This window comes from Haemorhous mexicanus, chromosome 2 (assembly GCF_027477595.1).
Source record: "Haemorhous mexicanus isolate bHaeMex1 chromosome 2, bHaeMex1.pri, whole genome shotgun sequence".
NCBI classification, from domain to species: domain Eukaryota; kingdom Metazoa; phylum Chordata; class Aves; order Passeriformes; family Fringillidae; genus Haemorhous; species Haemorhous mexicanus.
Window position 1 is genome coordinate 83,971,909 of NC_082342.1, and position 27,007 is coordinate 83,998,915.

General features: G+C 37.3%; 1 protein-coding gene across 1 annotated transcript in view; it reads right to left on the minus strand.

Moving 5' to 3' along the window:
- The window catches only part of NALCN (sodium leak channel, non-selective), a 225,785-nt gene that overhangs the window by 47,617 nt on the left and 151,161 nt on the right, over nt 1-27,007 (minus strand). Inside the window, exons 16-17 of the mRNA XM_059839301.1 lie at nt 12,294-12,430; nt 10,265-10,406 (exon numbers count right to left, since the gene is read on the minus strand). Of these exons, the coding sequence (XP_059695284.1) occupies nt 10,265-10,406; nt 12,294-12,430 (279 nt within the window). The remainder of the gene's footprint in view (nt 1-10,264; nt 10,407-12,293; nt 12,431-27,007) is intronic.

Sequence of the window (27,007 nt, forward strand, 5' to 3'; positions counted from 1 at the left end):
AATGGTCCTCCTTTCTCTTTCTGAAGGAATCAGGAGCCATTCCTTCAGCAGAACACTGGTGAATTTATCTCGAGTTAAAAGTGTCCAGAAGAAGCAATACAAGAAAATACTTTTAGATAAGCACAATTGATCTATTTCTCATATTCAAAGGAGTCAGTAGTCAGTCAAATAGCAACACAAATATCTCGATATACATGCTGAAGAAAATAAAACATTACTATAGATTTTTAAAATATGCATCCTTATTTCTATATTAGATAAATGAACTAAACTTCTTCCCATTTAATTTTCCAAATTTGCATAGCACACCAGGCAAATGCAGTGGGACTGTGCAAACAGAAAATGGGGGTGATGATCAGTATTTTGTTTAATAATGTTTAGATGCCTCATGCTGGTGTACAATGAGGCTGGCAATTAAAACTTGTGATACCTGCCGAGTTCTGGAATGTTGCAGAGGAAATTATAAACAGTGTTAACATACAAAAGACATTACTCAATCAGACAATGTGAAATTAAAGAAGTACAGTACACTCTACTGAGGTTATTTTAGGGTGTATCTGTCTAGCCTGCTGGGTTTTTTTATTACAGATTGTGCTGCACTGTGAGGACACCCTCAGTGTATCTTTATTAGCCTTGATTTATTTATTTATTTATTTCTCTCTACCACCAGTAAGTACACTTTCTGCAGAAACTACAGTGCCATACAGCTTTCTGCTAAAGAACATTATTTTTTAGTATATGACACTGTCTTGAAATCACCTAGCAGCATCTGATTACTCTAAAATATGTTTTCAGCAATACACTTAAAATAACTCTTGCACTTTAAACTGCAAGGGCCTACTGTGGCAGGTCAGCAAATTCCCAATAGTATTCCCTGAATGCAAAGGTTTTAGATGGATATAATGTGCTGCTGCTAAACCACGATAAAGCTTGTGTCTTCATTCTCACATTTCTTTGAGCTTATTTACACAGACATGACCATAGGATTCCAAAATCTGCAGGTAGAGCTTCTCTTCCCCAAGTGTTGGCACCCTTTGCTGCTGTTGGCAGGACAGACTTTAGGCAGACAAAATAATTCAGTTCAGTCAGAGTGAACTTGGTCTAAGTGCTACATCCCATGAAATCCCATTTGTCGACAAGAACAAAGCCACCGTTGTAAAATAAGCTAAATCACAGAACATTGTTGCTCTGCAAGTGCCACCCGCTGCTTTGAAAAGGTACTGCAGACACTTTCAATAACAATGTTTATTTAGCAGTGTATTTCAAAAATCCAGGCTTCCTACCCTGGAAGAAGAAAATCCTTGGCATAAGATCAAAAGCAAAGCACCACAAGAAAATACCTTTGTGAAGTGTCAGGAAATGACTGTGGAGCAGGTCTACATACTAGATGTACTGGCACAGCACTGCTGACTTCAGGGGGATGTATGCCAATTTACACCAGCTAAGACATAACTGAATGGTTTTATGTTTTGAGAAATGCTGCATATTTTGGTTTACTAAGGTTTGATGTGTTTCTCTAGAAACATGTTTGTAGTGCCCAGACTTCAGCAAATGCTACACAAAGCAATTATTTTCAACTTGAATTTGATAAACACTTGTATTCTATCAACAGGTAAAATCTGTGGTGATGTAGTGTATGATTTTTGTATCAGACTGCTTCAAAGCTGGCAGAAGAGACAAGTGTTGGTGGTTGTTCAGGAATACAAGGTCATAAAGACAGGGTCATAAATAAATCATGAATATGAATATCTGAAATGTTTGCTTGATAGTAGAATAAAACCCAGTGCATGCAGTGCATTTTCATAAGGTAATTTCTAAAGTTTTATATGAAAATAAGGAGTTTTGGCCTAGTGCTTTTAATAATGCTCTTACAGGCAACTGCAGGACCATACGGGAATAGTCTGCTGTGCCATGCCAGAAATTCCAAGGAAGGCAAAAAAAATCACCCAAGGCTTCTGTTTTAGTCTGGAATTTGTTGTATGCCAATGTAGACTTGCAAAATGAACAGATTATTAGGTACTATATTGTTTTTTAAACATGTACAGCTTCTTGGGAAAATACAAAAAGTCAGTAAAATAATCAGTGTATCAGAATAATTTTCATGAAAGAGCAAGGAAATATTTGGGAAGAATCTGTTCAAAGCTTGAGCATTCCATAAAACATAGGATATTCCTGGCCCACAGGAATTTGCTGTGTAGCCTCTCAAATGCAAATATTTATTCAACAACATTCTACCATTATCTTTAGTTTGAAGAGATTGGACTCTTCCAAAATGAGCGTGACAAAAGTCATGTGAAGAGTGACGGAAGGCCAGACTGCAAGTTTTTGGAAGACACCTAACAAAATGCGCACAAAATTTTAAGCAAGTTAAGCAACTATCGGTAGCAGGGAATTTCTTAAGCTCTCTTGAAAACTTCACATAAATGCTGAAATTACAAGAGAGAGAGAGAATCACTAATCCATTTCCATCTCTCAAAGTAGAGCTAAATATTTTCATTTGGACTTTGAAAATCTAGCCCTTTGTGAGGTTGTCCAATGTAAGAAACAGGCTCACTACACAGTCAAGAAAATGATCTAGCATTAGATAAGTGCCCCAAGAACTCAAAGGTTGTCCCTTTGGATCAGATGTCTAGAATGAGAAGTGGGTATAATCTCCTTAACTCATGGGAGTCATTGACCCAAAACAGCCTTGATTCATTTTGTAGCCCTTGATTGCTGCCTCTCTCTTAAGGAAGGCCAAGTTCTTCTAATTAGCTGCCTACTGGTCTGGAAAATCTACACATCTTTTCATAACCAAGAACTTTTTTTAATTAGGTCTGAAAATGTGGACAAGGCTAATATTAGCACTGATAAAATCTCCAAAAACCTAAATGGGACATAGTCCATCTCAGACACATAGAGGAGCAGCTCCAGGGAAGGAGAAGGATCCCTCTCTTTTATGCCTTATAGTAACATGGTTGGTTTTTTTCCCCTTTGGTATACCAGAGTTTTAAACTTTCATAGGTTTAATGAGTAGATTTTTTATAAAAATATAGAATGGTTTGAGGGACCTTGAAAGACCATCTTGTCCAATCCCCCTGCAATGTGCAGGAACATCTTCAAATAGATCAGGTTGCTTAGAGCCCCATCCAATCTGAACGTAAATGTTTTCAGGAATGGCGAGCTCACCATCTTGCTGGGCAACTTGTTTCACTGTTTTACCACTGTCACCATACAAGAAAAAATTCCTTATATCTAGCCTGACTCTACCCTTGTTTAGTTTAAAACCATTATCCCTTGTCCTATTGTTACAGCCCCTTGTAAAAAAAGTCTGTCCCCATACAATAAGTCCCCTTCAACAACTGAAAGTCCGCTATAAGGTTTCCCCAGAAGTTTCTTTCTCCAGGCTGAAAAACTTTCTTTCAGCTTGTTCTCATAGGAGAGGCAATTCATCCCTCTGATCGTACTGGCAAGTGCAGCCTTGGACAAGTTTGCTTACTTTTGTTTTCTATCTACTCACTGCAGGAGTCAGGGAGACCCTGGGAAAAGCTGATGAAGAGCACAGGGTAGATTACTCATGGCAGCCAACAGCAGGTAGAACTAAGGACTCCAGGCCAAGCTGATGTGAGGTTTTTATACGTTTGGCTGGGTGTATAGAGCTGGAGGAGAAGGCTTCCCTCCACACTTTGAGCTGGGGATCTTGAAACTCTAGGGAAGAAGGGACTGTCAGGCTGGGCTGGACTGGGAATGGAAGATATGGACAGGGAGTTTCAAGGGAGAGGTAAGGAAAAACTATTGCTTCTGGTTGTACAAACACATGCACTTGCCTTCACTAGAAAGAAGTGATCATTACTATTACTAACCAGTTCTTGTGAATGAGATCTGTGAGTGGATGGAAGGCCGAAAGGCCTGGAGATGGAGATCTGGATTCTTTGGTAGAAGCAGGAAAAAGTAATGTAGAAGGTTCAAACAGAAGGGCTTCAGCTTTCCTGTAACTCAATCCCTCATTGCCTCTTTCCTCCACACCAAACTAATGTGTGCTCTTTGTTAAAGTACAATTGCACTAAAACTTTTTCATGTTTGTATTTTGTTTGATTAAAGAGAAAAGAGAAGTATGATCTTATTATTGTATTTTAATACATCTCCACAGCCCTTGTATTAAACACTTGAAGTATTTTAGCGTAAAACTGATGAAGTAGAAAGCAAATGTCAGAAGGAAGTCCTGAATTATGGCTCTTTTTGAAAATGGCGAAGTATCCAGTCCCTGTCCTCCTTTCTCTCAAAATGCAATTGAAAACGGGCATTTTTTCTGAAAATAGGCAGACTTTTGAACATACCATGCAGAGGCAAGAGTGACAAAGCAATTTAAAATCACCAGAAGTCAGAGACAGACCACAACAGAACAGTCTTGCTACTGTTGTAGTTGTGTCTTCTCCACTCTGAAGGCAAACATGGCCAGAGAAGTAAAACATTAGCAGCTCAAATGTGTATTTGGTAAAATGCTTAATGAGAAAGAAATCTATAAATTGGTTTTTTAGGCACACATAAATTTTTATATATCCATTTTATATGAAAAAAAGAAACTCTTTAATATGCAAAAGAGACAAAGCGGCAAGCTGATTTTAGGTAAACCTGAAATACATCACTATATTTATGTATATTAACTTCATTAGAAAGAACTGATGAGAGCAGACATGGCACAAAAATCATCTTTGAAAATCATGACTGTAATGAGCAAGAAAATGCTGGACCCATAAGCCATTATCTTTCCAGCAGGTACATTGTTTTAATGACTTTTCTGAATGCCATAACAAGACAGATTTTGGCATTATCCTATGAGTGACATAAATAGGTAAGACTTGAAGCACTTGGATGTGTTTAATTAACAAATGGTATATGGGAGCCAAAATTGTAGGACAGAATTAAATTCAGACAAATTAAGAAAATGAAGAAAAACTTTGAATTATTTTTGTTGATATGCACGAAATTCTGCAATAATTGCTTCAGAAAAAATGTAGTATTTAGTAGTATTTAAAAAGAAATCATCTTTTCTATTTGGAATACATGTGCAATTACACTTTATTAGTTTCTGCTATATTCAAAATTAATGTCATAAAATTATTCTTTCAAATTACTTACAGAAAATAATAATAAGGAACACAACACAATTGCATCTTTTTCAGTTCTGCTTTGCACAACTGAATGCCAAAAATAAAGTTCAGAGAGGTTGATTAACTTGGGACATAAGTTTATTACAGTAAGAAACAGAAATTCTGAACACTGTAATTTATGAATAAATATTCTATCCTTAGTTTAAAGGAAAAAAGTACAAATAAAATATATGAGCATGTCTTTGCCCCTGCTGGTTTTCTGGAAGGTATCCTGAGACATCCCGTCTTCCATACTAAAATATATGCCTTAGAAAACCTGAAAGGCTATTTCAGCTTTTGCAATTACAGATACTTTTTGCAAAGAAAAATCCTTTTGGAATACTCTCAGAAGATTGGGGTTTTTTTCTCAAGAAACAGAATTGTTAAAGAAGCTGAGCACAGGTCAGAAAATAAACCAACATCGAACATATATCCAGGTTAAACAAAAACATCTTATCAAGATTGGGTGGCATGTCTCAGCAGTTCACAAAAACAGTATCTATGATATTTACAAAATATGTTAAACAAAGATTCCAGCATGAGGTCTGATGCTGAATATTCACAGTCATCCATGGTAATGGCTCTGGCTACCTCTGAGATCTCCTCTCACTTCCTGACCACAACCTCCCTTCACAAAGGTGCATTCTGCTGTAAGCAGGAAATCAGTGGGAGAGCCATATGGGGTGGGAGGCCAAGCTTTCTCAGGAGCTAGATCTTAGTGCTGCACCTGGCTCCCACCAGACAAAGAAATGGCTACTAACTGCATTGTTTGCAGAACTAAAACTAGAACTCATACATGTGGAAGGAATCAGCAAAGAAACAGGATGATAGAAGGGAGAGAAAATAGAAAATGCGTTTGCTACTATCCAATTAATCTTAAAAGTGGAGAAATAAGGGAGCTGACTTGATTATATTCCTTCAATTAAGTGGGAGATGCTCCAAGTCTGAACTATAAAAAACATGGATATATTAAATGCTCTCGGACTTTCTTTTGCAATTGCTTTGCCACTTTGTTGTAGACATGCACATGGGTTATCTGTACATATTGAACCATAGGTATTTTCAAAGTTCATCTCATGAGTCTGTCAGTTTTGAACTTTAATCTAACAGCCATGCGCTGTGTTGTATGGCCAAGGATAAGTAACCAGTTCAGAAGTGTCCATCTCACAATAATTTTCTGCAAGGTTTGCTAAAACTTGAATGTCTCTTAGGGAAGCACTTTGAAGGGTTTCTGTGCCCCTCTGATTCCAGTCTTGAAGAAGGCAAGCCAACTCAGATGTATTCCACTGGACACCTGATTTGTTGGACATCTCGAGTTAATTTAATTCTTTGTCCCCCTGAAACTTGCTGCAACTATGCCTCAGGCTATGTGAAAGCCACTGAGATGTCCATATTTTCTGCCAACTTCCTTTCTTCTCATCCACCCACTCACACTAAAATTATGTTTCCATACTTCATCCAGTTCTTCTGGCCAAGAATTTACTGAAATATTGGTTATCTAAGGAAATTCCAGCATACTGTGAATAATTTTCATGCAAGTGTAGAAGTATAAAAGAACACGTTCCTCTCTGTCCCTAATACTCCCCTTTTCCCTCATCTACAATGTATATTTAATACCCTAAATCCCTCTTTTAATCTTGTACTTTTTCCAAGAAGTCTTCCTTCTTTTACCAGAAAATACCTTCATAGTGCTTTCTACTACCACAGGGGGAATGCTCACCAATCTGTACAGTCCTGGTTTCTCTAATTTGACCACGGGTTCTTCAACTCATGGCCTGCAGACCACATCAGGACAGACTGGATCAGCATGCATGGGGGTAGGTCTGTGGCAAGATCACTGAGTTTAAGTAAATTTGCTCTGCAGGACCTCAAGTGGAGAGCCAAAAAATGACCACCCTGCATTTCCAGCAGTGTTAAGTTCAGAGAACCCCAGAGAATCCCAGTTTAACACACCAAAATGTAAAGATAATAGCAAACAACTCAAACAAAGCACAGTGCTAAGCTACCTATCAAGCATTTCTTTGTGGGAGAGCCCAGGTGTTGCTGGCATTGGATGTAGAAGGAAGAACATCCTAAAATTTGTATCCACACACCTACTCAGACTCCACGCACTGACAGAGAACTCGGAGAAGTACAAAATGTAAAGGGCATTTAGGTATCTAAAAGTGATTTCTTATAATAGTGTTGGATAGTTTATAACTTTCACAATAGTTTAAAAATTTGGAAAACACCATGGAACTCACAGACTTGACTACAAAAAAATGAGTATAGCAAAGAAATCTATTTTCCAAAGATGTTATTTTGATTTGGCATAGATGAAAATCATATCAAAAAGACTGTAGTCATGGTTACAGTGATTTACACCAAAAAATAATTTTTTCCAATTCTTTTGAGAAGGCAGAATACCTTGAAAAAAGAAAAAGAAGAATGCACTGAAAATCTTCTCCCCCTTTACGCCTTAACTTTTAAAGGAAGTGCTTAATTATAATAATTATAATACTGAAAACACTAACTAAATTCATTCTATAAGAGAACATATATAAAATCTGCTTTATTGATCAGCACAAATGATGGGCAGATTGATTCTAAACACAATTCCATATTGTGGCAGATTTTTAAAGAAAGAAAAAAAAGAATATTGCTGAAGTGGAAATAAGGGAAAAATAGGGGAATGTAAGGGCTTCTTATCAATTAAGCAGGTGTGGAACACAGAGATACTGACTGAAGTCCAGGAGTAACTGGAGGGACTAGCCACAGTTCAGCTACCACAAAGGAAGGACAGAGTCAGATCTCCCAGCAGGATCTCACCTTTTGATTCTATATTTTAATTTCACTTTTTTCTCATCAACTACAATGCAAAAGCATGTGAAAAGTTTCTGAAGCCATCCTATTGCTAACAGGAGCAGTGAGAAGGCATCCTGCCAGGCATTGAGATCAGTAAAATGTTTTGTCATGTTTCTTTTTATATAAAGAAAAGTAAACTATTAATGTAAGGTTAATACTTAAGCACAACCAGTCATTCCAAGCTTGTTTTAAGGATATTTGTTTAAGGATATTTTTAAGAAGATTTGATCATAAAAATTAGGTTGCCTTGGCAACTGTAACTATAGAAAGCTAGAGTAATTACTTTCAAAAATCCTTCTTAGTGCTTTCTCCTCTTAACAGGAATGTGGAAATACCTTGTTTTAAGCTACATTTATCAGAAATACTATTCATCATTGTTTCTACCCTTGAGGCATGGGGATCCTAAAATATGTGCCTAAAGCATTTTGAATAGTGGAAAACCAATTTGCAAATGCTTATTTAAATTCAAAAACTAAAGTCAGATAATGCATATTTGCTTTTGAAGGGAAGCGAAATTTGAAAAGAATGCAGCATTCTGTTCTCATACTGCAAGATCTCATTGCAGAAACTGTGCCATGTATTTATCTGTCTTCAAACACAGTGACAATTCACTTTTGTAAACAGCAAGCAAAAGGAATTAACATGGAATTTAATATATATAAATTATATTCATGTAAACAGATCTACTGAGCCGCTGCACAGCTCTGCATTGCATACTGTGGACTTACCTGTGTGGCTGAGACAACTTTAAGGTCTTTGTTCATCTCTTCATTACATGGTAGAAATGTACTCTGATTACCCTGGCATAGTGTTTGAGATCCATTATTAGTGATATTTGGCATAGTTCTGCTAGCCCCTAGGCTTGTCATTTAATGACTTATCCAGTTTTCCTGCTGTGCTTGTTAAAGCAGATGATGTCCAGGCTTGACTCCTTCCTACAGCCTTCTTGGCCTGATATGCCATATTTTGCCACAGTCCTCCCTCCCAAGTCATGCTGCTCAGCTTTGGTTTACTGATGCCATAGAATACATCAGCCACAAGAATGGGCTCTTGCACAGAACTAGGGATGGCAATTAACTTTAGTTTACAAATTTTCTATTTTCATTCATTATCAGAAGAGTAATGTTTTCCCCAACTCTACTTTCCCAATTCTGCCTCCCAACTCTGCAACTCTGTCTGTATCAATGCTGCCCTGGGTTATGGTTGCAAACACACACTAGGAAAGCCAGTTATACTATGTAACAGTAATGCATAGCCTCTTTTTTTCTTGTCTGTGATTCTGTAACTTAAAATGTATTTAAAAAACACAGATGTCAATATTCAAAAAAGATTCAATTCAGTGAACAATACTGAAACAATACTGAAACATAATAATACTGAAAGTACTTTTCTTTTGTCTATAAAAATGTCACTAAATTATACAATATTACAAGTGGTGATCACTAGTGGCATCTACAATATCTCTGTAGATGCCACTAGAAATCTGGGAAACCACTATCTTCCATGACACACATGAATATTTTTTTCACACCTTTATTTTATAAGGTGTCAGAAGTCAGATACATCTACTTATGCTGCTGCATCATCATCATCATCATCATCATCATCATCATCGTCATTATCACGTCATCATTCCAAGCATCATTTCAAATCTAACCATCCATGGGAGACTAGCAGCTTTTAGCACAATGGGTATCAAATATATCTGTTCAGGGTTTGTTTTCTAGCGATTCCCAGGCTTACAAATAGGGTAATAGCCTCTAAATAATTAGAATAATTTTAAAATTATTAGTCATCTTCAGTGATTACCAGAGATATTAATAACTTATCCAATTTTTCTGCTCTGCTTGTTAAAGTAGATGATGTCCATTTAGGCTTTATTCCTTCCTTCCCAATCCTTTCACACTTACATCAGTGAAGTATGTTTTCAAGGTTGCAATAGTATCAAGGCACTCAAAAATCCAGTGTGATATTCAGAAACTAATTTTCCACTAGCTTCTCAGTGATTAACAGCAGAACTGTTTCAAAAAAATTGCTACAGATGATGCATGCATTAAGCAACTAATGTATCAAATCTTGAATTTTGAATTCAAAGGAGATGGTAAAATTTAAACCAGAAGAGGATCTGCTAGGATGTCTGGTTTAGGCTGAATTAAACGTAACCTTTTAGCCTATGTTCAATCATCCTGGCTTTTATTCACTTTTTATGTAGTTTGAAAAACTGAATAATCTGAAGCCTTTTCTCATAATAATCTAGGCAAGATATGTACTACCCCATACTCTTGATTTACCTTTTGATCAATATATCTGTTTTCTTCAATTGCTGATCTTTTAGAGTGGTCACATGAGGAAGAAGATGCTGAAGGAAGTCTTCGCAGCAAACAGCTGGTATCTTGTTGCTGGCGATCAATAAACTGCTTCATAAAACTTTCCCTTTGGAATAAATAGAGGATGTTGACACATTAAAACCCCAAGAAGAGTTAATATTTGGTTTTCCTTCTGACATGTCACAATCCATTAGTGCTGAGATGGATAAACTCCTGAGAAAAGTTGTACTGGGGTATAGATGCATAAATGAATAGAGTGAAAGAACGACTGATAACACCTGAACTCATTTAGTAAAGAAATCCATAACTGAATTGTGAGTTAGATCTCTTGTGTGTAGATTGAAAAAAAATTGCTTTATTATTTATTTATTTACCAATTACAGTGCTAAATATTTCAAGTGCCTTTTGCAGTTTTCAGCTCTTTTGAACTCATTAAACAGCAAGTTGTTACTTCAATGTAAATCAAATGCTGATATAATCCAAATGAAACATACTCTCAGCATGAAATTCTTTCCTGAAGATTTCAAACAACATCTGTTCATATAACTGCTTTGAATGTCATTATTAAGGCGCTTTAGCAATTCTGTGCCTCACATATGCCATGTTTAAAAAGCAGAAGCATTTCTGTTTACAACAAATATACATTCATCTTGCTGTATTTTAAGTTCAGTAGAGTTGCCTTGATCAGTGTGAGCTATGTCAAAACTAATTTTTCTCTGGAGAGATATTGCTACATAGTACAATAGCTTCAGATTTCAAGATGTGATTTTCTAGTGCTAGTTTGAAGTCTGTTTCAGTAGTTGACAGGATCATGAGTACAGAGTATGTTGGGAAACTGAAAGAAATACCAAAAAAGACTAGGAGAAGTACACCCTCCATATAAAACCAAATGGTACTTTGATACTAAAAGTAAAGCATCTGTGATTGTTTCCTTGAGGTCTGGAAGGTTGCTTTTCATGACCCTTCTGACCAGCATTATTCCTTTTGTTCAGCTAAGGTACTAAAAACAGGTCAAACTAGTTGACTTAGCTTCCTTGTGAATTTAATCAAAAGAAATGTAACCTTGGTAGACTCAGAACAATGGCAGCAATCCTTCACATCATCCTCTCTTCTGGCATGTGCTTGAGGATATTGACAAGGGCACGGAGAGGATCTGTTCAGCCAGCTTGTGGGATTTCAGCAGACTTTGCAGCCTGTATATAGTAATGCAGCCCTTGGATTTCTGTCAGACTTTTTTGACACCAAGGAAAAATGTACTCTAACTGATGATCGCAGATTTGCAGAATGGTTTGTGTTGGAAGGGACCTTAGAGATCATCTTGTTCCACCTGCCTGCCATGGGCAGGGACACCTTCCACTAGACCATGTTCAGAGCTCCATCCAGCCTGGCCTTGAACACTTCCAGGGATGGAGCACCCACAGCTTCTCTGGGCAACTTTCCCAGTGCCTCACCACCCTCACAGTAAAGAATGATCAAGAAGATCACTGAGCATCTGATCTTTAGTTAAGGTGAGTTTCACAGGAAAGTGGTAACTATGCAAACACAAATAAGGGGCAAGGTCATCACAGGCTAACTGGTATTAGATGCTCTGTTTTATCCTCTCTAATCATTTACTGCCAGTTCACCCTAGCTTTAAAAACCTACACGAGAATCCATTTGACTGCTAGTTGTCTATGTGAGCCAAGAAACTAAAATCCAAAGGAAAGGAGATACAACACACTTTTCAATTATATTGTACTTGTGTCAGTTCTGATCAGTCTAGCTGCTTTCATGAATAAGGTATAAGGATTGCTAGGATTGCTTTTCCCCAAATGAGAGAAATGATGTATACCCAAAATGCCACATATTTTGAATGCCTATGTTAATTCTGTTTCATTTCTTATTTTCTGAACTATCTGCCTAACAAACAAAGAAAAAAAAATATTTTGGGTGTTATGTGGCTCCAAAAAGGTTTACAACATGCTAGCAAAGGAATTGAAATATTTTCCAGTACCTTATTTTTGGAACTGTGAAATCAGAAGGAAGCTTCGATATTTTCACCATTTGTGGCCTGTTTGGAAATTTTTCAAAGATGCGTAGACGCAAGGGAAGCTTCTCCTTTGTATCTGCATTAGCTTCACTTTGCTTTAGCTGAAAACAAAGAAATAAAAAAAAATAACAGAAAGGGAAATTTTGCTCTGTAATATCCCAGTCATTTTTCAGAATCCAAATAATATCAATGGCAATAATTTAAAGAAGCAGAAGATGGCAGCAAAGACCTACAGAAGGTAAATTTGATACCAGTTAATGGCTTGTGCTAGAAGATTACAAATGCCTAACAATACCATGCCTTTAACTGAAAGACATAAAATGGGAGGATTGCTAATAATTTTATTTTAAAAAACAAAGCATATCTGTGCCCTATTCAATATGCTTATTACTATGTTTTCTTCATAGATTCTAACACTTTCATCAAATAAATGCCCAAGACCTTTTCTTATTAGGCACATCTTCCTTTATATACTGACAGCTCTCTGACACTCAAAGACAAGACGGCACTTTAAAAGGCAAGAAATTTTAAGATAATCCAGTACCCAGAACACAAAATAACAGGACAATTGCATTAAGATGAGTATTATAAGTAATGACAAAGAACTCAAAAGAATCCATCTACATCAGTGATACTCAGCTATGGCAAATCACATAGCAAATGTTGCATTTATAATTATCCATAAACAATTATTCAATGGAATATCAACCATCCAAATACAGAAAAGGCAGATGCATTTATCTACATGCAGGTGATGGCTAAATAAATAAGATAAACAGATATGATATAGAGATATGATTCCTGAATACTGATTACATTATGTAGCAATTCAGGTGTGTTATTGCAACAAAATACAAAGCCAAAAAGAAGCAGTGAAATTAATTTTCACTGTTTTTTCAAACTGTATGTGTATTGTAGACTATTTCAGCACGCATCCAACTGAAATTTCAATTCTGCTTCTCATCCCTGCTTGTAAGCAAAGGATTAGAACCTTAAATTTTAAAAGACATTTTCATCATCAGCACCTGCAGGGAATACTGTTGACAGACACCAGCTACAGATTTTTACCAGGGGCAATTGCCCAGGAATTCAAACAGAGCTGTAATTCTCATTTGCCCTGTCTAGTGAAATGCATGCTCCCACAGCATGCTATAGAAGAAAAACTGCTCTGCTGCACTGTCATGCTATCAGCAGCATCACCACTTCCAGCCACAGGACAGCTTAAACAGAAAATCAATTCATATTCAGTTGGATAGAAGTTGTCATGTGGGCTGAAAACTGCAGAAAACTGAACAGCTACAAACAAAGACTAATGATTAATGGTAAAGCTGGTCCAGAATAAAAGGGAAATGTTGCATAAATCCGTATTGTGTCCAGTCCTGTTTCATTGCTCTATTAATGATCCTTAAAAGGAAGAAATTATGACATTAGTGCACATATTAAAATGTGAAGAGTTGCAAATACCACATTGGACAAGGAAAAGGACACATTTAGAAACAGTTTTAGCAGGAAATAAGAGACTAAAAAAATTCTAAATAAAGAATAAGAGCAAAAACTAAACAAGAACTTGGACTTCAATATAGAATCAAAAGGCCATTTTGGGCACCAACTGCATTACCAGCCAAAGGTTATGTTCACAACCAAGCTTTGTTGGTTAGATATTACAGAGGCATGAAAAATCATACACAAGTTCCCAGCTCATCTTTGTGCTGCTTTGAAGAGAACATTTCTGGGTATGCATTAATTTCTAAATGCCATTTTACCATTTTCTCACTGCCAAGACAAAACAGTGCTGAAGAGAGCCATGAAACCAGGAGAGGGCTGTATTAACCAACTGGGACAAGGGAGAAAAAAGAAGAGAAAGACTAAAGGTTCCCATTATTTACTCCCCATCTACCATAACTCGTAAAGTAAGAGCAGAGAGATGAAGTAAATTTATGTAAGAAATATTTGAAAATAAATTACTTCAAGAATACAATAGTGTACACCAAATAAAGGAATGAGAGAATGAAATTCAGAAACAGAATTTCTAGGATGAGAATAAAGATTACTAGTCTTATAGGAAGATCTCTGAGTTTTCAGAGAGATCTCCAGAGGCAAGTGCCTTATCATTTCAAAATCAGACTAGTCAGAACCCCTGAAATGTCAGAGTGTTGCCAAAAGAAATCTTTCACTGAAAAGGAAATTAATTGGATAATCTAACAGGGCTTTTCTGCAACACTGTATTGTTGAAGGCTTTGGGAAGGGATTATTTTTAGAGGAAATAAAGGTTTCCAGTTTCTGACACTTGTTTTTCAATAAGAAAACATTGCATAAATATGCATATTTTAGGCACAGACAATGTCACTTACAGCTATGAACTCCTGTTTTCATAAGTCAGTGTATACAGAATACAGAGCACTGCAATGTTGTCTGAAGTCTAAGTGCAGAAGAGAGCATGGAGAGCTTGAAAGCAGAAAACTGTATAGTTCAAAAGGTAAAGGGGATATGAGAATGATTTAAGATAGGCTTTAAAAAAACCCAAAGCCAAGGCAGTTCTATAGAATATCTCCAATTATTCATGCTGTGATAATATTACATATTGGGGAGTGTGAGGCATTTAGCTTCCTTGAGTTCTTCTCTGTGCACTTAGGGTGTAATTGTTGCTCCACATGACACACATCCTGTTTTGTATTGCTGCTTAGAACCTTTATATTTCAACTTTCTCTAACACTTGACAAACATAGATTTTTAAAGGTACAGGATTATTTGAAATGGGGTATGATGGTGCAGAATGTTTCTAGCAAGAACTAGACCCAACTAACCCAATAAACTCATAAAATATCTGGACATTTTTCTCTATAATTTTTAGGTTTTATTTATTACTCTTACTATTGATAAGGAAATGCACACTGGCCTGATTTGCTCTGCATAGCCCTCCATCTGCAGCCAAAGAGCCTACTGGAAATGCTCAACAATATTTTATCAGCTTGGCCTGGCTAAATTTTCTTGTGGATGGTAAAAATATTAATATCTGTAAAGCCATTGAAGAATTTTTTGTCTATCTCACTACTTATATGTTGCTTGAGTTTAACAAGAGTAGATTTATTGCCACAACACATACAGTACAACTGCCCACTCTGAACACATATCAGATGCAGTTTTCCAAATAGCACTTAAATGGTGAGGAATATCAGAGAGGATATTTTAATTTGGGATTTCTGTGGTTGTTTGAATAATACTTAAAGGGTCCTGAACACCAAGCTCTCTCTGATCTGTTCACATAATTTTCTTAGGCCAATCCAAAAGACAGCTGTGAGGAAAGGCAGACTTATAGGTGAAGAGAATGTGTGATTCTTTTCTCACAGAAAGGCATTATGGCCATGTCTCCATTTGGTTTGGAGGAGTTTGAAGTCTGAATCATCAGTACTTCTTGTCTTCTGGTTGAGTTTATGCGCTGTGTTGGTTAGAAAACCAAATTCTTCTGGGGGGAAACAAAACTGCAGGCTCCACCTTGGTTACACAAAAATGCAGTCCAGGCTTAAGGATCCCAAGCAATGGCTGGTCCTTAGGATGGCTTTGAAGCCCATGTGTGATGGGACGGGTAGTCCAGTGTGAGACTGAATCTGTTCTGAAGAAAATCCTTCTGACCTGGACACACTGTGAATGGGGTGGCAGCAGACACTGCTTTATTGTCCCAGTTCTCTCCAATGGCACAGGTGTTACGTGGTATAGTCTTATCTATAATATTTATTGCAGCTTAAGTTGTAAATTTATTTTTGACTTCAAGGTTTCCTTACAAAAATGTGATTGCCAAAATTACCTATGGTATAATTAAGATCTGGGCCCTTAGAAGTGAAGAGAACCTGTAAGTGGTTGTCCTAAATACACACAGTAGGAGTGGTGGTGAAAGTGGAGGACTGGGAAAGGCAGGGCACAATAAAGGAGACAGCAAGTAATGACTGTGCATGAGCAAAAATGTCATCCAGATAGTAATCACTGTAAATGTGGTCAGGGTGAAAGTAGTGAGTTCTTTTAAAGTACATACTGCAACTCCTTTAATAGCAGAGCTGCTGAAAAATCTCTAGAGAATTGGAATGAGACAATCATCAGGAGCTGATTAGGAGAGCTGCATTTCAATAATCTCTCTCTGTGTTTGGCAGAAGAAACATGCCACAGTGCATTTCAGATATTCAGGTAAATTCAAGACAGTGTCACACCTGCCCTCCAGCTCACATCCTCTCCTGTGGAAGCAGGATGTGAGAAGTGTCTGCACATGCAGAACTCTCCTGATTTGCTCAGGTGGAAGCTGATGGTCTGAAAGGCAGAAGTGCTCCAGGGTCTGGTAATATTAACAAGATCACTTGAACAGTTCGTAGGACAAACTAGCATGAGTATCAATTAATATCACTGATTTGCATTTAGGGACAGAAACAACCTCAAAAGTATTGATCTTGCCCAAACAAACCAAAGCTCAAATTTAAGAAAGTCAATGAGTTTTTAAGATAGTGACACTTTGGTAAGAACATGCTAAAGGAGACACAGAATTAACCATATCTAAAGGGTAAGACCTACCCATTCTAACTTTTTGTTTTTTTCTCTATTCATTTAGTTCTCATCATGGAAGAGGAGCCAGTAATGTGCAAAACTGAGAGTGAAAGATGCAGTTTTCATATGGTGAGGCAAACGTATGTGAAATTCACTTAAATGCTCTGTAAGTATTTCAATGAAATCAAATGATTAAAAAAATATACAGCAATGCTCTAACTCTTTAATTTTAGTTGACAGGCTGAAATGAATCATTCCAAATAAAAAGCTTAGCCACTGATGTCCACACAATCTATTTAGGAACTGGCCAGCTGCCCAGAATTATTTCATGGGGACTGAAAAGTTCAAACCTTTTGCCAAAGTTCAGAAGATCTCACAAGTGGATGATTTTAAATTAATATTGTTTGGTAAATTACAGGGCACTGCTAAATATCAACATTTTTCACTGCAAATCTTCTTTATGGGCTGTATTTGAAGAATAAAATGACAATACAGTATCTGTATTGCATGCTTAGCAGGATATCATGTGCTCCAACCCCAAACACTTTGAGCGCAAGAGTGCACATGGATGAAAAACATTACAAACTGATATCAGCACCCAGCCAACAGCTTTGCAGAATTTTTTATTTATCCAAGTCCTCAGATTAACCATCACCTTTGACTTGTCAAAAGGAGCTTTGACTGAAACCCAAGTTATTAGCATTAAATGACATTAATTAAAAAACTAAAAACCAGAAAGGCAGATCAAATGAGATTCATTTTTCTTTTCTGTTATTCTGAAATCCTATGAACCTGGCAGATTTTTGGATGTGAATGAGCCATATTAAAAGAAGATATGCATATGGGTAAACTGTCACATTACACACTCAGATTTGGCATCAAATTGTAATAACATTTTTGTTCCTGCATTTCAGTTAAAATTCAACACAAATCAGATGTTCAGTTAATATTATTTACACCTTCAATTTCAATTACAATGAAGAAAAATGTTGGTTTTGTTTGAGCACCCTTCACTATGAAACAAAAGGAAGGTAAAATCAACATGGAAATTAGGGTTAAAAATTGGATAAATAGAACTTGGGTAAAACTAACACCCAAAGTGTTAAAAAGAAGTATTTATGAAGTGTAGATCTTATTAGTATGTCTATAGTGCTATATAAAAGACTGAAAAAAGCCAAACTCCTTGTCTAAAGTCACATGGCACATGGTGACTTCAAGCCATAATACTTGCCTCTTGGTTCTTCTAGGCCCTGTGAGGTGGCCCTGAGGAATAATGACACCAGTGATTTTTCTCCAGCTTTTCCAATTCTTCAAGGCATCTAAAACAACATGTGAGCTTTTGTGTGCAATTCCGCAGAGAACCTCTGTAGGATGGCATTTGGGTTGTGCATTGCCTAACTGAGAAGCAGTTTGGTGGCAGGTGGGAGAGCACTACAGAACTCTTGTCTAGAGTCCAATCTGGGGGAACCTTGTCTCTTTCTTTGAAAGCAGTCTCTCAATTAATATGTTACTTGAACTTTATCAAAGTATTGTCTGGAATAAAGTACCAGGAGCTACAGGAGAGAGCCAGCAGTGAGGGAGAAGTTTTGCAGCGTGCACAGACAAGGGTTCAATGTTGGAGCTTGGTCTCTTGTCCTCTTTTACTGCTTAGATGTACCAGTAGTGAATTTTGCCCTTTGGGTTCACCTAAACAAAGGGGACGTTGCAAGCAGTAAAAAATTCTCCCATGTAGGCATGGTTAAACAGAACCTAAACTGATTTTAACTGTGTTCAGCACTGCCATGAGGAATTTTCAGTGAAATATACTAGAAGCTATGATCACAGTGGTGCTGGCATTCAGAGTAGTGACTGCACTGTTGATAACATAAGAGTAAAATAAACTGAAAAAGTTCCTGACAGATGGAGGAACCAGACTACATTCATTTCCCATAGGCACAAGATCTGTTTCTTTTATAAACAACTTCTCTCTGTAAGAGGATTTATATGCTGTGTGTAGTATGGCTTGGTACCGTGACTGCTATATCCTAATTGATCATTTAGAAAACTTTTTCTTAGTTTTGCATTAGGTCTTCCAAATTTAACAGATATTGAGTAAGATTTCACAAATGTGGGATTTTTAATAACTTTGTTCCAATAATTGGAGCTCCTATCAGCTCTTCAGGAACAAATGCTGCTGACAAGATATGATTCCAATTCAAATAGTGGAAAACTTATCTAGCAAAATTTGGCTAAGATATAGTCTGTTTATCTAAAAGAAGTCAGGAATCCAAATTTTCATAGCTTCTCTGTGATCAACTGAGATAAATAAGATGAATTTTTCAGAGCTATTACTTCATACCGACTACAGACTGGCAAACATTGCTACATGGTTTACACTTTAGCCTTATTTCCAAATATTTTTGCCTCTGCAGGGGCAAGTATTATACAATTAAAAGAAAATGGGCAATCTAAGATTCTGTGCAGGGAGAGGTTGTAATCAGGCCCCAGGAATGTGCTTATCAGACCAGACTCAACCTTCTTGCCCTTAAACTGAAGTAGCCACCTAAATTAATTTAGTTATATCTTTTTATAGCCAAAAGTGATAAAGAGACACTTGCAGAGGTCAGTTCAGATCTTGGGTTGTCTATTTATTTGCTTACTTTTCTTCCATTGACTAAATAGGGAACTTGAATCCAGTATGTTTAAACCATAGGCCTGACTCCCAGTGTTAGGCAGGATGAATCCAGGCCACAGCATCTATGATGGCATTCATCTCAGCTAATGACAGTCCTCCAAATGGGAAGTAAATTGTACAGTCTTCTAGGCAGTTCTTATATCCAACTGGAAAAGGTATCTCCAGGTATTGGCTCATCCCATAGTAACACTTAAGTGAGAGAAGCCAGATGGACTGTCACCTGAGGGTGACTGCTTCACTGGATGCAGGGGCAGGGTAAGGCTACACCTGTGCCAGTAGTGGGCTATGGGCCTGAGAACTAGAGTGAGATCCCCCACTGTGTTATACTCTTAGCAAGACTGACTGTGTGTTTTCTGCCAGCTAGCACTCTCCCTGATCATGCCTGAGCATGGCCTGGCACTTATTCCAACTGGGCATGATCCCTGTAGGCAGCATGAGCACTTCCTTTTAAATGGTAGCTAGTTTTGGGAGAGGAAAATAACTTCGCTGTATGTACAAGCCTGGCCGAGCTAGCTGGCCAGCTTTAAGGACAGAGAGCATGTCCTGGACAGCTTTCTCTCCTAATACAGATTGGCTAAATTACTATCTTTGAGAAGATGCTCTAGTGTAAGGAAGATAAGACAGTTTAGAGATTCATAGAATCATTTAGGTTGAAAAAGCCCTCTAAGAGCATGGAGTCAAACCACTGACCTAACACTGTCAATATTTATCTTATCTTAGAGAAGATAAACCACGCCTTTATTTTAAAACAGTTCAGAGGTAGGCACAAATTTTGACAGATAGTTTAAAATAGATAATGAAAATGAAACATAAATTTATTGCTAACATGCCTAACTCTTCTTTCAATAGCTATTTCACATATAAATGCTATAATGAATATGAAAAATACCATTTTCATATTCATTATTTTTCTCTTGGCATAAGTAGCAGATACATTTTTGTTTCTATACAAAGGTTAGCGAGTTACAAAAAAAATATCCATTATAATAGAAAATGCATTACATGCTCCATTTCACCAGGGGAAACTTGAGACTTCATGTAAACTAGGTATCATTATTTATAATGAACTATATATGTCATGAACGACAAGCAACTAAAATATTTTCAAGTGAACAAAAGCACAAGATGTATGAAGTCTGCTCTTGTACAAATGTAAACATTCTATATTGACTAGTTACAATGTGTTCATATTCAAGATCCAGGGCAAAATTCATTTCAACATGAAAGGGTGCTTCTGCATGGGAAGCAAACAAATTACCATTGCAAGACAACTCAGAGACTTGATATTTGCTTTCCTATTCTAGTTTCTACACAAAGGAAGATTCCTGGAGGTAGCTTTGCAAATGGTCCTTGCCTAAATGTAGCTGAGACACACATCTTCATCCGCCCTGACAGGTTCACAGGAAAACAGAACCAATCTGGGAAATTTTAATTTTGTGGGCAGACTTTCAAAGGTTCTCGCCACAGGCAGCTCCCATTTACGCAAAAAAGAGCTGAAGACACTCAGTGAACCAGGTTGTGATTGACTGAGGAAGCCATCATCTTGACTTTCAATCAGGATATAGACAGCCAGAGGTATTTAAAATGCTGAAGAGCAGAGAGGTCATAGGGATAAATGACTCAATCTGCAGAGAATGTGTATGTCCCTGCCCACAGTTTAACAAAGGAAGATAACTTTTACCTGGGTCCTCTTTGGACCTAAGTATAGAAAGCCTGAAAATTTTCCCCATACATGCAAAACTTTTATTCCATGTGATTAGTATAGGCTGCTCTATGTATTATGTGGGGTATTACATGAGATAAGTCACCACTAGACTGGAAGGGACAGAAGGCATATCCAACTTGACTCACTACTTAGTTTCATCTGCGTGGTAGGAAACACACCATGCTGGGTTTGGCTGGGGTAATTTCCTTCATAGTGGCTGACATGGAGCCCCATGTGTTTTGCATTCTCACTGCAAGCAGTGCTGACAACATAGGGATGTTTTCCTTATCACTGTGCAGCACTTCAACAGAATCAAGGCCTCTTCTGCCCCTCACCCCACTCTACCAGTGAGGAGGCTGGGGATGCACAAGGGGTTGGGAGCTGACCCCAGCTGACAAAAGGGATATTTCAGACCATATGCCATCATGCTCAGTATATAAATCTGGAGAAAGAAGGAGAATGGGGGGATGTTTGGAATGATGGTGTCTCTTTTCCCATGTCACCAACACATATGATGGAAGATGGCTTTCCTAGGGATGGCTGTACACCTGCCTGCCCATGGGAAATAGTGAATCAATCCTTATTTCACTTTGCTTGCATGCAAGAGTTTTTCTTTACCTATTAAACTGTCTGTATCTCAACCCATAAGTTTTCTCACTTTTACTCTTCTGATTCTTAGAGTGAGGGAGGAACTGTGTAGCTGGGGTTAAACCTTGATACATACCTTTGGCACGTGAACATAATTCCAATTTTTAAATCCAACCTACGTGATCCATATGAATTTGTGAGTGCTGCTTGAGGTGGAAGCAGTTTTGTGTAGATGCTGAAAAATATTTGTCACAGACTGTGATGTAGGTGTTTGTGCAGCAGATGGCATTTTGTTTCTGTTGGCTGTGGCAATGCAAACCTGTGTTTCCTTCTTTTAAGGAGTGCTATAGTCTGTTTGGACACCCTTGTAAATGGATACTTTGCTGGCACAGGCCAATATTACAATATCTTCTAACACACAAATGATCTCTACAAAGACCAGAAAGATGACCTACTGTAGTTAGGACAAGAATGAAGGAGCACAATTAAGACAAGACACCAGATAAATATTTCTAAAAACCTACTTACATAACTACCAAATGTGATATTATTCACATTATGAGTTCATTATTCTTGCTTTTATTCACAGGAGTTAGCAAACATCAGTCAAAGTGCACAGTACTTTTTAAAACTTTTTTTCCAAGTGCTTTTATTATAAACACCATTATAGCGTGCATTTATTTCCTTAAATGTATTCAGCTAAATAGGCACGTGGCTGTACACTTGATCTGATCTCCATGTAATTTAATTTGTTTGGGATTGCCACATTGGAGAGGGCCTGTGGAGGAGCCACAGAAATTTCTTCTGTAACATAGTTCTAGTGAGTATAAAGGAACACTCTTCACAAAGAGACCTAGTCACAAGACAGAAAGCAAAGAATGAGCCATTTGCTTAATGATAAAGAGTCTCTCTAGATAGAACAAAGCAATTCCTCATTATGAATACAACCACTGGAATAAGTTGCCTAGACAAGCCAAGGAAATTTTATCACTGGAGATGTCCAGGAGCTGACCTGATAGGACTCAGGGTAACCTCATATAATGGCCTGCTCTCAATACAGGTTCGACCAAGTGCTCTTCAGAAGTCCCTTCCAGCACAGACTTTTATATGATTCTATGATTTGCTGATAGCTACGAACTGCAGGACAACAGAAAATTATGCTCTTCAGTTTTACTGTTGTGCATAGGCACACATTCTCTCTTGAACTTCTACTTTTTTCCAAATCATTACTGGGCTCTATTAGATTTTCTGAGAAGACAATGAATACAACTTAGATCTGAGTATTTGCCATCCACATAGTGGAGTAATTTTTACAATCAAATACCTTTACTTAGAAAATGTAACTGAAGTTGAGAAAAAAATTCACAGAGGTAGCTGAGGCCAAAATCCAGGACATTTCTTGAAACAGGGGAGACTTTGTCTTCGCACAAATTAGCTGCCCCTTGCCTTTTTGTGGATGGTTGGTTTGCTCATTTTGAAGTAGAGCCAGAACATTTAATTTGACATAAGTGGCCTGAGTTTTAGATTCATTACAGTTAAACAGTATTTTTCCAGTACAGAAATTCCGAAAGAAGATTTATTTTACTAAAGGACACACAGAGACAAACCTATACAATGGTAATTGGGAGGTCACAAAGGCTGATCAAAACTACTTCAGAAATCTTCATGGCTTGGTTAGATGAAAACAGAAATAATTTGATGTTACTGGCTGCCCTTTCTCCCACACAAGTCTGCTGATGAAATTCTAGCCAGGGCTAGATTTCTGAGTGGTGTTTTTCCCTTTCACAAGAGATGGAGATTTTTTTTCTTTGTGTCCTTGTTGTTATGTACTGTTTCTTTAAAGAGAAAGATATGTGTAGGAATTCTCCCTTCATTCCAAAATAGTGCTCCCACTCACTGGATATTATGCAGGAAAACCCTGCAGGCTTCCTCATCTGTCACAGTTTTAAAAGAGTGCCTGGCCCATTCTTGAGGAACCATAGAAGGAGAAGTCCTCTGAATTCTAAGTGGAAAAGAAGTGCCTGTCTTAGACTCAGGTTCCAACAAAATGCAGTAAAAATATAATTAATCAGTTCTTCTAAGCTGCTAGCTCTTTTTAATGAAGCAGGAATTAAATCTCACGCAGAGGCTGGGCCTCTATTTTTCTTTCAAGAATGCAGAAGTACAATGTGTACACAGGTGCATAGACTCACAGGCTCTTATTCGTTCTAAAACACAGTTTGGAAAAGGCAATGCAGACCTCTGTGGCACAGAAAGGCACAAAGGCAAACTCAGCATGGATTTCCATGAATCCAACTGCTATAGAAATAACCAGCAATGCTACATAAACCCTTCATTCCAAACTCCTGCAGGACCGTCCCTTAATTCAGAGGATGGAGCATCTAGAATCACCTATGTGCCCTGACAAGTACTTACCTTTTCCTTTGCTATCAACTATACAAAACAAAAAATATTAAATGAGTTCCTGGTGAAATAAAAGCTAGGTAAGCATTTTATCCCCTGGTGATATATATGAAGCAGCAGAAGCTTACATTTACATTTTTGTTACTGCTATTCCCACCTTCACAGCAAACACAACTCCCTCTTCCTTGAAAAATCGTGTGCTTTGAATATGATTCTTGGCTAGAATATTGAAAGGTCTCTATTTTATACCATTTTATACCATAAAAACTTCCTCCAGGAGAAACCCTCTTGAATATTTTGTGTTTTTTTGGGCAGATTGCATATACCAGGAACTGGGAACTTCTAAATACTTAGGTATTTATTTCACCATTACGATTAAAACATATCACCCAGAATTTGTTATTCATTGACGCTGTTTTTAAAAAAGGTGAGAGATGAGTTTAAGAGATAGAAAAAAAATTCAAACAACACTGGTGTCTTGAAGTTACAGCCATGAAGGGACTTTCAAAACTTTCTTAGTTATTAAAGAAGAAATAGTCTAGCATAAGTAGTTTTCTAGATTACCTTATTTTCCAGTCTTGAAAGGTTGCTTTGTCTTCTAGAAATGGACACAGTATCTGTAAAGCTAACTACTTTTGAAATAATGCCTATTTAAATGTTCTGCACATGTCCCAGGAATGGGGCATATTTTGTGAAAAGTCTTCCCTTTATGATGAAAAGAAGGATTTTAAACATTTTATGTAGTGCATAAAATTCAGTGTGGAACCATTATTGTACTTTTCATTGGTTAATGAAATGTGCTTGACACTTATCTTCCCTGCAACTTGTTAAAAATCCATTCACATGGAATCAGATATAATGAAAAGGTAATTTTTCATTTTTATTCTATTTTATAGTTATTTACCATTTAGAATTACCTCAAGCACTGCTCACAGAATAAAAATACTCTGGAGACAAGTAACTCTAACTAGGCTTAAAAAAGCTCCTTGATTTTCACACACAAATTCACATATATAAAATTTTATGCCAAATGTGTTTAAATTAGATATACCAATTTTAACACCTTGTTCACACAATATGTTCATGAAAAATCGCTATGCTGAAACTCCCACTTTAATGCTGAAGCCTCAGCACACAAAATTTGGAAGTGATGAAACTGCTGAAATTGTCAGTGGTGTCTTCCTGGATCTTCTGAATGCCTGGAGGTGCTGGGTGAAAGGCACAGGGCTCCGGCAACGTATTCTGACCAAACGTGTTCAGCATCCCAAATCCTCTCTTTTCCAACTCCTCCTCTACTGACAGACAAAATGTCACTTCTGAGGTACCACTCGACATTGCTTTTGAAGCCATGTACTGGAAAAGCCAATTACCACTGTTTGACTTGTCATTGTGGTATCAACTAGAAGCGGTGGTGAACTATGTGCTCTGGTTCTACTTAATAAGAATCGGGGGAGAAGGGAGCAGAGGGGAAGAAAAACTCCTTCACACTGAAAAGTAAAACTTGGTCATAAAGTGTGAGTACAGTTTTGCTCCTCACTGAATAAAGGAGTTGTTAATAGGCCTGTCAAAATGATATTTGCAATACCAGGATGGCGAGACTCATTGGTATTAAACAAGGTAAAATCAGAACTGGCTTCTGAATGAATGACTGTATCTGGATGGCCTGGGCTTCCCCTATAAACACCCTGCTTTCAAATACTAAGCTGCCTCACCAGAAAAGAGATCTGAGGAGAGCAAGTGAAGGCATAGGGAAAGCAAAAAATTAAATCCATGAAAAACGGGACCAGTAAGGCACCATCAAGCTAGCTGCATGAAGGGAGACAGGACTTCCTAGTACTTTTTCTATTATGGACTAGGTATTTTGAATTTTTGTTAGAAATTAAACAAGAAAACTTTCCAGAAAAGCTGTTAGAGAAATTCTATCCTAGTAATTACACATGCTGACTTATTTACTTTGAAAAAACAACAATAAAAGAAGGGGTTTGTAAGATGTGCTAGTTTAACTGCCAAATATTCTTGCAAATGGAGATCACTTAAAATATAGTTACCCAGTGAAAAGAAACTTTGGTCTGATTCTGAAGTTAAATGTACAGGTCCACAAAGACATAAAACACAGGAAGTAATAACAGGCACTGTAGGAAAGACAGAGCACTGAAGAAGCATTTCAGTGGAATGACTGAACATCACAGGCTAGAGGGCATCAAATGAAAAAATCAAGTGGAAGGTTCATTAGTTGGAAGAGGTGCATTGTTAAATTTACCTTTGCTACTGAAGGCAGTAAATGCTAGAATATATAGAGATTTAAAAATAGATTTAACAGAATCAAGAAAAAAATCCTTTAAGAACTACTAGAACTACTAGACAAAGATATACCATGTTGGACACTGGAAGTTCATGTGTCCCTGGAAAGTGACTATCACTCAAGTATGAAATATCATCAGAGAAAGAAAATCACTTTGTGATTTCCCTTTTCTTGTGTTGGTTCCTAAACACATTTTTCTGGCCACTGTCAGGAACTACACATTGATCCAGGAAGACCTTTGTTTTTGTCCACACAGACCTGTTGGTTTATTCCAAGCCTAGAGATTCTTCCTCAGTAAGCTTATTAATAAATTTTTGTACTGGTATTTGGCACTTTTTTTTTTTTTTTAAAACAGAAAGGTATATGGTGAAATTCTACCAATCACTGGTCACAAGGAACTGCCAAGCAATTGTGAACGCCTTGGTTCCACTTTCAGGTGACACTGATAGTGAGAGAGCACAGGGCCAATAATGCTAAGG